This window comes from Trichosurus vulpecula, chromosome 5, assembly GCF_011100635.1.
Source record: "Trichosurus vulpecula isolate mTriVul1 chromosome 5, mTriVul1.pri, whole genome shotgun sequence".
Taxonomy (NCBI): domain Eukaryota; kingdom Metazoa; phylum Chordata; class Mammalia; order Diprotodontia; family Phalangeridae; genus Trichosurus; species Trichosurus vulpecula.
This window is the reverse complement of record NC_050577.1, coordinates 71,697,883-71,711,078: the sequence shown is the minus strand read 5'-3', so window position 1 is coordinate 71,711,078 and position 13,196 is coordinate 71,697,883. Positions and strand designations below refer to the sequence as shown.

The window sequence follows — 13,196 nt, the reverse complement described above, 5'->3', positions numbered from 1 at the left end:
TTGTTGTCTTTTCTCTTTCTCTATTTTCTCCTCTGTATTGTTACTAGCACCCTGGCAGACTGAGAAGTTCTGAAGACTGAGGTTCAAATCCCATCTCTAATACTAGCTAGTTCTCAGAAAATAGGAAGGTCTATTATCTCCTTTGCCATCATGCAATTAGGACTTATTTACTAAGTTATAGAAAGGATATGATCTACTGTGGTGCCTACACTGTCAAAATTATGCATTTTGCAAAATAATTATATGAAAATCTCTGCCCTGTTAAGAAACACTCTTGAATTCCAGAAGGCCTAACTATATACATGAGGATGGAAGGAAAAGACTCTTCTCAAAGTCCATCCTTATACTCTACTTAATTTAAATTTAAAAGATGGGCATTTTGTCCTATTTCTTTTTATACTCCAATTTTAGTCTATCTAGAGCAGTGATCTCCAAAGAATGGGATGTCACACCCTGACCTCCAACCCCCAACTATGATATCATTTCAAGGTATATGTAATCATGGGGAGAAAAATCCTGTCCCACGTTTGATAAAATATCCAATAGAGAGCCAAAAGCCAATCATGGGACTTATCAACAACACAACTATACCTCTCTTTATGCCCCAACATTCCTCCCCCTTCCTCTGATGTGCAAGCTACTAACCTTGCCTCTTTTAAACCTAGTGTCAGACCCACATGGCCAATACCTGAACTCCTACCCACAGCAACCTAGGAGGTATAATAGGGAAAATTTTGCTCCTCAGATCATTTTGTGGCTACAACAGGTTAAGTCTTGAAGGGTGGGCTCTGAACTCTAGGGCAAGGACCTAAGTAAGAGCCCTGCCAGCCCCTTTCTATTTTGGATGGGACAGAGTGAGTCACAAAGAAAAAGCATGGATGGATTGTGATCTGAATCATAGATATCATTACTTCCTTTCTGCGGTCCTCCCCCAGCCCCCCAAACCCACTCATCTTCCAAACTTCCCTGTTACTATTGAGGTCAACATCATCCTTCAAGTCTCTCAGGTTTTCACAACCTTGGTGTCATCGGGACTCTTCATTTTCTCTCACTTTACAACCAAATATCCAACCAGTTGTCAGATGATGTCATTTCTAGCTCCACATCTCTCACATACATCCCCTATCAAGACCCCATCACCTCTCATCTAAATAAGGACCTCCTCATTGGTCTCCAACCTCAAGGCTCTCCCTACTCCAATCTATACTTCAAATGCCAAAGTGATTTTCAAGTGCAGTTATAACCATGCCATCCCCCTAACTCAATGAATTCCAGTGGCTACCTATGGATTTTAGGATCAAATATTATTTTATTTTTATCTCATCCTCTTAAATTTTTGTCTGTTTCATTTTATATAATTATTAGTATAACAGTACATGCATATAATTAATAAGTAAATATACCCATTGGTAGTGCATGTTCAAAAATATTTTACTAATGTGATCAAAAAGTTTGGAGACTCCTGGTTTAGAGGATCACCTGAGATCAGGGAATCTGTAGTTCTTAAATGATTTCATTGGTCTGCAAGTACTTAAAAATTGGTATTCCTACAGGAAAACAGGCAGTAGTGAGGGTAAAATTAGGTGCACAAAAGATCAAACAGAATAAATAAGAATAAAGTATGCAATAATATGAAAACACATTTTTTCCTGTACCTGTGATGCTTTTGTTGTTTTTGCTTTTTTGTCTTTTTTCGACTCTCCTTTCTCTTTTTTACCTTTCTTGGTTTTTTTAGAAGCAATGCTTTCATTATCATTTCTACTTCCTTTTCGTATTTCAGAATGCGATACTTCAAGATCTTTCTTGGCTTTTTCAACTTCCTGTTAAAAAGTAGTTAGCAATGATTAGCAAGGTTTTTGCTCAGTTCCTCCAAGATGTGTCTCAACCTCACCACGCCCATCCACTTTCAACTTGTATTTTAAAAGTTCATATTTGCCTTGAAAACATGGCCATTACCTAAGTGCTATCTGAAACTACTATATTTTCTATCCCAATATCAAAGTAAATGGAAGAATGAAAACAAAGAGAAGAAGCCCAGAAAGTGGTGCCTAAGGCTTATCTCCTACAGTCTACCAGCACTAACATGAAACATTTGCTACAGTGTGGTTGGTGAATTTGCCAGGATAGTAGTTAAGACTCTTTTGCCTGTCATTATTACAACTGACATGTTCCCCAAGTAAATAATAGTGCTTATTTATTGCTAGACCTGCAAATAATTCCTTTGAAATGGAAAGCCCATAGGTGAAAGAAGAAAGATTTGCACTAGAAGAACTGAAATTGATTCTATCAAAAAAGGAACAGTGGTATGGAAAATTAACAGATGTTGCCCCAAAAAAGGAGATCATTATGTATATATGTATATATACAATGAATATTTAGTATATAAAATGACACAATTTTCAAAAATATACAGTCATTAAATAATAGAATAGAATCTTTCTGTTTTCATGCAAAATATATTCTGATTAAAAAATCCTTTATAAACAATTGCTTAATTTGCAAACTGTATCAAAGTGCCATGCTATCCTTTACCTGTAAAGCATCTTTCAATTGTTCCTGAAGAAATTTGTTCTCGCTTTCCAGAGAAATTACTACTTTCTATAAGATAATAAGAAAATATTTATTTTTCTTTTCTATGATTGTACTCACTTTAGAACACTTAAAAACATTACATTTTACTTGTTTTTTAAACATGAGAAAAATTTTAAATCATTTAATTTTTCTTTGATTATTTTTATTCTTTAGAAAATATTATCATTACTATATTTTAAAGCTAAAACAAGAATTGTAGTCATTAACTATCCCAGAAAGTTCTGGTGACATTACTTAATTGCAATAATGGTTACTTGAAGGCATTAGGGGAGGGTGACCTTAAGATATCTAGCCTAAAAATGACTATTGTCACACTCACAAGAACTCATCACACCCTGCCCTGGTGGACATCAATACAAACATCAAGGCACAAGCAAACAACAACAACAAGGAGCCAAGTTGAGATCCCTCCTAAGACACTGCAGGACCCTAGACAAGTCACTTCATCCCTCACTCACAGGTACTGTCAATGACACAGCTGTAGTGTGTGTATATTTGGGGGGGATGGGGGATGTGAATCCATGAAGATTGTATGTGTCCATATGAATCTGTCTAGAAGTGGCTCATAGGGAGGCATAAAGAGACATTTCTATACTCTCCTTGAATCATTCCTCTCCAGAAAGACTTTGATTGCTACCAGGCAGAGAGCCAGAGATTGGGACCACAAGGCTGACCTTGCTGTCCTCAGAGAGGAAGAACCAGGCTTAATGATAGCTATCTCCCATAAATATTGCTAACCCATGGGTACACAAGACACAGTAGTAAATGATTATAGTAATCTACTGTCTGATAAACCCAAAGACTCCAGCTTCTGGGATAAGAACTCACTATTTGACCAAAAACTGCTGGGAAAACTGGAAAATAGTATGGTAGAAACTGGGCAGAGACCAACATCTCACACCATATAAGGTCAAAAATGGATACATGATTTAGACATAAAGAGTAATACCATAAGCAAATGAGGAGATCAAGGAATAGTTTACCTGTTAGATCTATGGAGAAGGAAAGAATTTATGACCAAACGAGATACAGAACATTATGAAATGCAGAATGGATAATTTTGATTACATTATATTAAAAAGTGTTTGCACAAACAAAACCAGTGCAATCAAGATTAGAAAGAAAGCAGAAAGATGGGAAACAATTTTTACAGCAAGTGTTTCTAATAAAGGCCTCATTTCTCAAATATATAGAGAACTGAGTCAAATTTATAAGAATACAAGTCATTCCCCAATTGATAAATGGCCAAAGGATATGAACAGGAAATTTTCAGATGAAGAAATTAAAGCTATCTATAAAAACACTCTGAATAACTACTGATTACAGAAATGCACATTAAAACAATTCTGAAGTACCACCTCACACATAGCAGATTGGCTAATATGACCAAAAAAAAGGAAAATGATAAATGTTGAAGAGGATTAGGAAAATTGGGACATTTTATATAATGTATGTTGATGGAGTTGTGAACTGATCCAACCATTCTGGAGAGCAATTTGGAATTATGCCCAAAGGGCAACCAAACTGTCCATTTAGCACTACTAGGCCTGTACCCCAAAGAGATCATAAAAAAGGGAAAAAGACCTACAGGTGCAAAAATATTTATAGTGGCCCTTTGCATAGTGGCAAAGTGTTGGAAATTTAGGGAATGCCCATCAATTGGGGAATGGCTGAACAAGCTGTGGTACCTGAATGTAATGGAATACTATTGTGCAATAAGAAATAATGAACAGGCAGATTTTAGAAAAACCTGGAAAGACTTATATGAACTGATGCAAAGTGAAATGAGCAGAAACAGGAAAACATCATACACAGTAACAGCAACATTGTGAGATGATTAACTATGATTGACTTAGCTCTTCTCAGCAAAACAACAATCCAAGATGATCCCAAAAGACTCATTTTGGAAAATACTATCCACATCCAGAGAAAGAACTATGGAGTCTAAATGCAGATTGAAGCATGCTATTTTCACTTTTTTGGGTTTTGCAGTTTTTCCCTTTTGTTCTGTTTCTTCTTTCACAACATGACTACTGTGGGACTATGTTTACATGAATGCACATGTATAACCTATATCAGACTGCTTGCTGTTTTGGGGAGGGGGGATGGAAGGGAGAGACACAGAAAAAATTTGAAACTCAAAATCTCATAAAAAATTAATGTTGAAAACCATCTTTACATGTAATTGGAAAAAATAAAAAACTATTTACCAAAAATAATTACTAATCTATGGGAAATAATTTTATGTTCAAGTTTTACTCTTGACCATCTTTTTAAAAATAAATTTATTACTTATTTTTAACATTCTTTAAAAAACATTTTTTGACTTCCAAATTCTCTCCCTCCCATCCCTCCCCCACCCATTGAAAAGGAAAGAAATGTGATATCAATTATATATGTGAAAGCATGCAAAACATATTTCCATATTAGCCATGTTGAAAATAAAATAAAACAGGAAAAATTTTAAAAGGGAAAAAAATTATGCTTCAATCTGCACTCAGACTCCATCAGTTCTCTCTCTGGAGGTGAATAAGCACTTTTTATCTTTATCACTTTTTATCATTGTCTTTCAGAATTGTCTTGGATCATTACATTGCTCAGAGTAGCTAAATTTTTGACTTGACTTATCTCTCTAGTGGAGCCCCAAGCTACATATCTAAAGGTTTGACTCCTTTCCCACCAAATGCCAGCTCCACCAAGACCATCACAAATGGCAACTATACCTATGTATTCAAGCTGATGGCAAACAGAAATCACAGAAGTTATACAGATGAGAACATGCCAGACAATACAGAGTGAATGAGCTCACTTCAACCAAAAATGAGAGTACCAGATCTCAAACAAGGGGGAGTTCCAGTAATAACAATTTAGATTTGAAGATCTTTCCCACCTATTAATAGTCCATATGACCTGCTTACATCACAGGAATCCTGGGTCACATGTGGTGGGAGGCGCTTACTGAGAGGAAAAAGAATGTGTCACCAGAAATGCAGAGACAGCAGTTAGAGCTGAGGGAGAGAGCAGATATGTGCTGTGCTGTGCTGTGCTGTGCTGTGAGTGATTATTGGTGGCAAGGCCCCAGCAGGAGGCTGGAAGGTCATAGGATGGAGTGGCTCTCTGCTGTGATATTGTGTATTGAACTCTTTGCTGCTGTGATGGCATCTGGTTTTCTGGTGGCTGAATAAATGTAATCTTCTATATGGAGAGTTTCATATTTTGTGATACAGAACCACACAGGCATGTTGACAATTACTGTCTATACTGTGATTATTGCCTTGCTAATACAATTCTCCAAAATCTTAACAAACTGGGGATAGGGACATGATCAAGGTGCTAGCTCCACTCTACATGTAAGCTTCTTCTCAGACTCTTTCTGTACCGTTATCGGGAATTGAGTGTTCTCCTCTTTCAAATGAGGAAGCCAGAAGGATAAGCTCTTTCTTTTCTCAAACTTTAACCAACCCCGCAATAAGCAATGAGAAATCATTCTCCACCACTGAGGACAGTCTCAGCAGAATGGGTTTGAGTCCTGGCTTATGTAATTGCTGACCTTGTGCATAGTGTTATCAACATGTCAAGCCAAACCCTTTCGTTTATGCTGTTCTTTAAAACTGTTAACAGCTTACAGTGAAGCCTATTCCTCCAAGACAGAGACACCACCAAGGAAAACCTGATTAACCAAATCCTCAGTTTCATTGCTCTGCCACAAAGAGATCTTACCTTGTTCCTTTAGTCTCCCTCGGTCTCCTTTCTGGCTTCACAGTCAGCTCTGAAATATGAGAGCCAGTTTAGAAACACACACCAAGAAGCCTGGTCTGGTTCAGCTTTTATAGTCTGCGTATAGGAAGCCTCAGAGTCTGGTGCCTTCATTAGGTGGACTAGTGATAACTGCTGCCTTCCTGCTTCTATGGTTCCATTACTTAACCCAGCCTTCTGGATTTTGGTAACATCCACAGTAGCCAAAGAAACAACACAGTAAGAAATTTATCCTCAAATAACTCTCTTCTCCCAATTTTCACATCTTTGTTGATGGCATTACTAATTTCCAAGTCATCTTCATTACAAGAAAACCTACAGGTTGTCCCCCTCACTCACCAAGTTCTGTCAACTTTTCTTTCAGAATTTATTTCATATCCATCCCCTCTCTATTATCACTTCCATCATCCTAGATAAATCTTCATTGCCAGAACCCACAAGGCTTTGACCACCTTAAGAACTAGAAGAAGAAAAAATCTTGATACAGTTCTTCCCAGTGTCAGACAATATGCAAACAAATACGTGCAAAAATGCTATAGACAGAATATAGGAAATAATTAACTGAGGGAAAGCACTGGAATTAAGAGGTTGGAACAGACTTCCTGTAAAAGACAGAATTTTAGTTGGAACTTAAAGGGAGCCAGGGAAGCCAGAAGGAGGAGAGAAGGAGGGAGAATGTTCCAGGCATGGAGGCTGCCAGCTAAAGACAAGTTTACAGAATCCAAAATCCCAAAGGTGAAGTGATCTTAGTCATTATGGAGTATGACCCATGCTTGAATTTAAAACATGCCCAGTGATCAAAAGGGGAGTCTACTGCCTCCTGGAGAATCCCACAAAAAGGGTAAAAAAACTTTTGCAAAGATGATTCCACTCACCATTGGTACATAGAATATGCACATGCTTATGGACAACACAAAATCCAATAGACCTGGAAGACAAACACCTCTTCTTGCAAGAGAACTCAGTAGATATTTAATCCAAATAGCAACCCTGAGTTCACTCAAGGCTGAATTCAAACAAGGCTGGCAAATGAAGGCCAGCATACCCAAGTCAAAGCTAGATACACACGTTTCCAAAGCAGCCATAGTGAAGGGGAGTACCATGAAACTAGCATAGGTATTGCAATCAAAACTAATCTAATAGGCAAGGTTGAATGCCTCCCAAAAGGAGTGAATGACAGGCTTGAGCAATGTGACTGTCAGTTGCAGAAAGTGCCATGCCACCATCATCAATGTATACGATTCCACCATGATGAACCCCGAAGAGGTCAAAGGAAATTTTTATGACCATGTGGAGACCTTCATCATCAATGTGCTCAAAGAGAACAAGCTTATAATTCTGTGTGACCTTAATGCAAGGGTAGGTACAGACTACCAGACATGGCAGGGAGTCCTTGGGAGGAATAGAGTTGTAAACAGCAACAGCAACAGTCACTTGCTACTGAAGACTTGTTCATCTTAATGACCTTCTCATCACCAACACTGTCTTCTGTTTACCTAAACACAATAAAATTTCATGGGTGCACCCTGGCAGCAAACATTGGCATTTAACAGACTATGTCACTGTAAGGAGAAAAGATAGACAAGATGTGAGAGTGATAAAGGCAATGTGTGCTGCACCGATCATAAACATATCCTCTCCAAGTTAAATATTTGCATTCAACAAAAGCAAGATAACTACCAGAAGACTTAGTGTCAACAGATTAGAGCACTCCTCCAAGTGGGAACAGTTTGTTGCTAACTTGGAGGAAAAGCTAAACCAACATATAGTTGGAAATAGTGGAGTAGAAAAGAAGTCGGCAGCTTTCAGAGATGTGATGTACAGCATTGAATTTATTCATCTGGGCCAGAACACTTGCAAATACCAAGGTTGGTTTGATGAATGATGGGGAAATTCAGAAGCTGCTAAACGAAAAACAAGAACTCCACAGAATTTACCAGCAGGATAGTTCATCCACCTCCAAGAAGGCATTGTTTAACTCTATCCAAAGTAAAGTGCAAGCAAAACTTAGAGAGATGCAGGGCTCTTGGCTCAGTAAGAAGGCCGATGGAATTCAGTTTTGTGCTGATAATAACAATTTAAAGCACTTTTATAATGCCTTGATAGCTATTTATGGGCTAAAGACCTAAGGTGCATCTCAACTACTCACTGCTGACGGAGGCATATCGATTAGTGATAAGGACATGATCCTGGAAAGATGGGCTGAACATTTCTATAATGTTTTCGACAGACCATTATCAATCAATGCCGAAACCATTAACCGTATACTTCAGATTGAAGTCAATCCCTTTCTAACTCAACTTCCAACTGAAGAAGAGGTTTTGAACGCCATTAGGCTCCTCTTGTGTGGCAAAGCACCTGGTGCTGATTCTATTCCAGCTGAGATTCACAGGACAGGGGGTCCACTGCTCACATAAAGGTAGACTGGCATTTTCTGGGTTATGTGGCAAGAAAACATTATGCCCCAGGAGTGAACACCTCCACTGTCCATCTGTATAGAGGTAAAGGGGGTGGAGGTGGAGGCAGATTGGAAGGAGGGGCAGAGGGTCTTTTTCTTAGTTATTGCTGGCAAGATTCTTGCCAGAGTCCTTAACAGTCCTTAACAGGCTGATCCTTCACCTGGAAAATAGTCATCTACCTGAGAGCCAGTGTGAATTCAATAAGGGTTGAGGAGAAACATCAGGAACAGAAGAGAGGTCTGTACGTGATGTTCATTGAAATGACCAAGGCCTTTGATACTGTCAGTCATGAGGGCTTGTCGAAAATTATGTTAAAATTTTGTTGCCTGTGAAGTTCATCAGTATTGTATATCAATTTCATGATGGCATGCTTGCATAGGTTCTGGATAACAGATGATGATCTCATACTTTCCCAGTCACAAATGGAGTGAAACAAGGCTGTGTGCTTGCTCACATGATGTTTTCAGCAATGTTGTCAGACACCTTCAATGAGGACAAAAACAGCATCAAGGTCAGTTACTGCACTGATGGTAAATTATTTAACTTGAAAAGGCTGTAAGTCAAGACTAACGTGGAGGGAGAGTTGGTGCATGATTTTTTGTTTGCAGATGATTGTGCATTTTCAATGCAGCCTCTGAGGCTGGGATGCAACAAGGTATGGATCGATTCTCTATTGCTTGTGCTAATTTTTGCCTAACAAGTAACACCAGGAAAATACAGGTTGTCCACCAGCTAGCACCACACCATCCATATGTAGAAATGGAGAAATTTGGAATACTGTGGATAAGTTCACTTACTCTGGCAGTATACTTCCCAGGGATGTACACATAGATGATGAGGTTGAAGCATGCATTACCAGAGCTAGCTCAGTGTGGGAAAGAAGAGAACTCATTGTAATATGCCTGTGATACTTGGGACAGTATACCAGCACCATGCCAGGAAACTGAATCGTTTCCATTTGAGTTGTCTTAGGAAGATTCTGAAGATCACCTGGCAAGATTAGGTATGAGACACTGAAGTCCTTTCTCAAGCTAAACGGCAAAGCATTCAAACTCTACTGCAGAGAGCACAACTACGATGGGCTGGCCACATTGTTCAAATGCCAAATGTACATTTGCCCAAAAGACTATTTTATGGAGAAGTCCCACAAGCCAAGTGCTCACAGGAAGGACAGAAGAAGTGATACAAGGACACTCTCAAGGTCTCTCTGAAGAACTTTGAAATCAATTGCATGACATGGGAAGACACTGGCAAAGGATCACCCAGCATGGCGTGCCCGTATCAAAGAAGGTGCTGTGCTGTATGAGTGAAGCAAAATTGCTATAGCTCAAAAGAAACATGAGATGCACAAATTTAGAAACATCTCCATTTCAAATGTTAATCTAGACTATTTGTGCCTGACCTGTGGTAGAGCCTTCCAAGCTCATAATGGTCTGATGAGTGACAGTCGGACATACTGTACCTTGACTCCAACATAGTGATGCCATTTTGGTCCTTTTAGAGGATGAAGGACAACAACCTACTGTTGTAAAGTTTTCTCCTCAATACTGGGGCTCACATTATCTCTTCACTGCTTTCATTCATTGTTCCCGGTTCTGCCCTCTAAGCCCAAAGATAATAAGTCTGATCTCTCTTTTTCATGACAGCCTTTCAGATGTGTGAAGATAGCCATAGTTTCCCCTCTAAGTATTTTTTTTCTTAAGGATATATATACACATGTGTCTATCTATTTATCTCTATGTATAACATATGGCATGATCTCAAGGCCTTACACTCAAGCTTATTCATGCCTTTCCTAAAATATGGCACTCAAAACTGAACACTATTAATGTGCCAGTAGTCCTATCTCCAACCTTAGCCAGACCAGTACTCAGACAACAAATATACAGCCTGAAGCATTTCCAAGATAGGTATGCTCTGCCAGAAATTACCCTCTGTTGGCATGCCTTTAAGGTCATTCATACCTGATGAAACATCAGGGTAGTTAGTACTTTAGTGTGGCTTCTTGAGATAATAACAGCTAGCATTTATTTGGGTTTAAGGTTTGCAGAGCACTTTACCTTCTTATCTTATATGATCCTCACTACAACCATGTGATTATTATTTCTATTTTATAGAAAAGGAAACTGAGGCTGAGAGAAATCAAATGACTTGTCCAGGGTTACACAATTTGTGTCTGAGGCATGATTTGATAAAAAAAATCCAGCACCTTATCCACCCTATCATCTAGCTACCTGATAGATGAGGATCTGCTGAAGGAAGTGGAGACAGATAGGATCTAAGGTGAGGGAACCACCTTTTCATCTAAGGGTTCAGGCTAAACAAACCTTTCTTCCTACTAGTAGAGCTCAAATTTCCCAACTGCCAAGTCATTTGTTTGTAGACTTAAACTCACCTATACTAAACTGATGACTTACTAATTCTACCCATCTTCTAGGGAAGCTTTCTTTTACAGACAGACCCTGTACAAACCATGTATCACAGAGAGTATTCAGTCTATGACCTTTTTCTTAGATTGCAGTGGTTAGTAGCACAAAGGGTCTGTTACACTTAATGGTTATACCCTGACTTCCCGACAATAACCAGGGAGTATTCCATATCCAAAGAACTTTCCACCCAAAAAATGGCAACCTTACCCTCACATAGTCTGAGATTGTTACATAAACTTAGACAGCGGCTTTAATACAGCAGCACAATTATAATCATTGACTGGTCCAGAGACCCAAGTTCTTAAGGAGTCCCTGGCCACAGTTTATGCCAGCCACCCATTGTCCCCATAGGACAACTCCACTCTTTGTAAAAAAGAAAAGTGGTGAGCTCATCACGTACCATGACTCAGACTCTTAATATTATTACCATCCATGACCAGTGCGTACCATACTACTAATCCCAGATATCTAGTGCCAGTTGAGGAACACCTCAATTTCCATCACACTTGATCAAGAATAGACATATAGTCTAGTATTTCTAATGTGGCTAGGATCATGTACCTCTCCTGTGATACTATTTGAATTCTATAACACAACTGTGGCCTTTCAGGTTAATGAACATGGTTTTCAAGACACCCAGGTCATCCATTGCATCCTGGACCATTGTCAGTCATCCTGACTTTTGTCTTGCCACTGAACTTCAATGACTCTGGAAGACAGAGTGCAACTGATGACTTTGTGCAACTCTGCCTCAGTTAAATCCAACTCATATGCAAGTCAAGAGATCACCCAGTGACGTCACTGGTCCTCTTCAAAAACAAAGGATGAACAACTGTATATTGCAGTTTAGACAATAGCAATTTTTTTATTCATTTAGTTTTTTCCGGTGGTTCTACAATCATATAATCTCATAAATGAAATCCATAACAGATTAAAAGAGTTTATCCTAATTATTCATGGGGTGATGTCTTGAATTGTGTGTGAACTGGATTTAAGTGAGGCAGAGTTGCACAGTCATCAGCCTCATTCTGTCTTCTAGAGTAGTGGAAATCCAGTGGCAAGATAAAAGTCAGAATGACTAATAATGGCCCAGGATGCAGTGGATGACCCTGGGGTCTTTGATGTCTGACCAAGCTCTAAGCACTCCACAGCACCTGCTTCAGCTGGTTGAGACAAATTGCTCTCATCTGCCCATTCTGCCAGGGAAGTCTTCACATGCCTGGGGTAGACATGGCCCTATCACACTGATGGATTTGAGCTCTGCCAGTTACCCTCAACCTGGTTCAGCCCATCTGCCAAGACAGGGGTGTGACCATTAAGCATGTTATAGCTTCTTGGAGCCACAGGTGAAAGTTGAGTGACAGGTGGACACCAAAGGTTGAGCAGCAGCCCTAAAAAGGATTTGGCAAGCCCTCATATCAGAAGTGCTAGGCCTCCCTGAACACCCTATAGACGACAATATCAAGTAGATGTACTATAACAGAGGTGTCAAGCTTGCAGCCTGAGGGCCACTTGTGACCTTCAAAACTCCCAAATGCAATAGAACCAGATTAAAATATAATTTTAAAATATTTAACAAAATAAGTAAAAATAATGTTAATTTGTCATCTTTAGGTATCCCTTTTTATTTGAGGTTGATGCTACCATTTTGGGATAAGGTCACTAATGATCTTGTTGACAAATACAGCAGCATTGTTTTTTGTCTTCATCCTCCTGGATCTCTCTACAGCATGACACTTTTGAGTACCTATCTCCTTCTTGATATTATCTTTTCCCTTGACTTTATTGAGGCTATAGCCTCATAATTCTCCTCCTCCCTCTCCCCTCTTCTCTGTGCCAGGCCTGGAGTCAGAATGACTCATCTTCCTGGCCTCAGATGCTTAACTAGCGGTGTCACCCTGGGCAAGTCACTTAACTCTGCCTCAGTTCCCTCTTCTGTAAAATGAACTAGAGAAGGAAA

The 13,196-nt window shown here is 39.1% G+C and overlaps 1 protein-coding gene across 1 annotated transcript in view; it reads right to left on the bottom strand.

Moving 5' to 3' along the window:
* Positions 1-13,196, bottom strand: part of CCDC7 (coiled-coil domain containing 7) — a 136,891-nt gene that overhangs the window by 27,703 nt on the left and 95,992 nt on the right. The window contains exons 15-16 of the mRNA XM_036760529.1: positions 2,533-2,598; positions 1,656-1,820 (exon numbers count right to left, since the gene is read on the bottom strand). Of these exons, the coding sequence (XP_036616424.1) occupies positions 1,656-1,820; positions 2,533-2,598 (231 nt within the window). The remainder of the gene's footprint in view (positions 1-1,655; positions 1,821-2,532; positions 2,599-13,196) is intronic.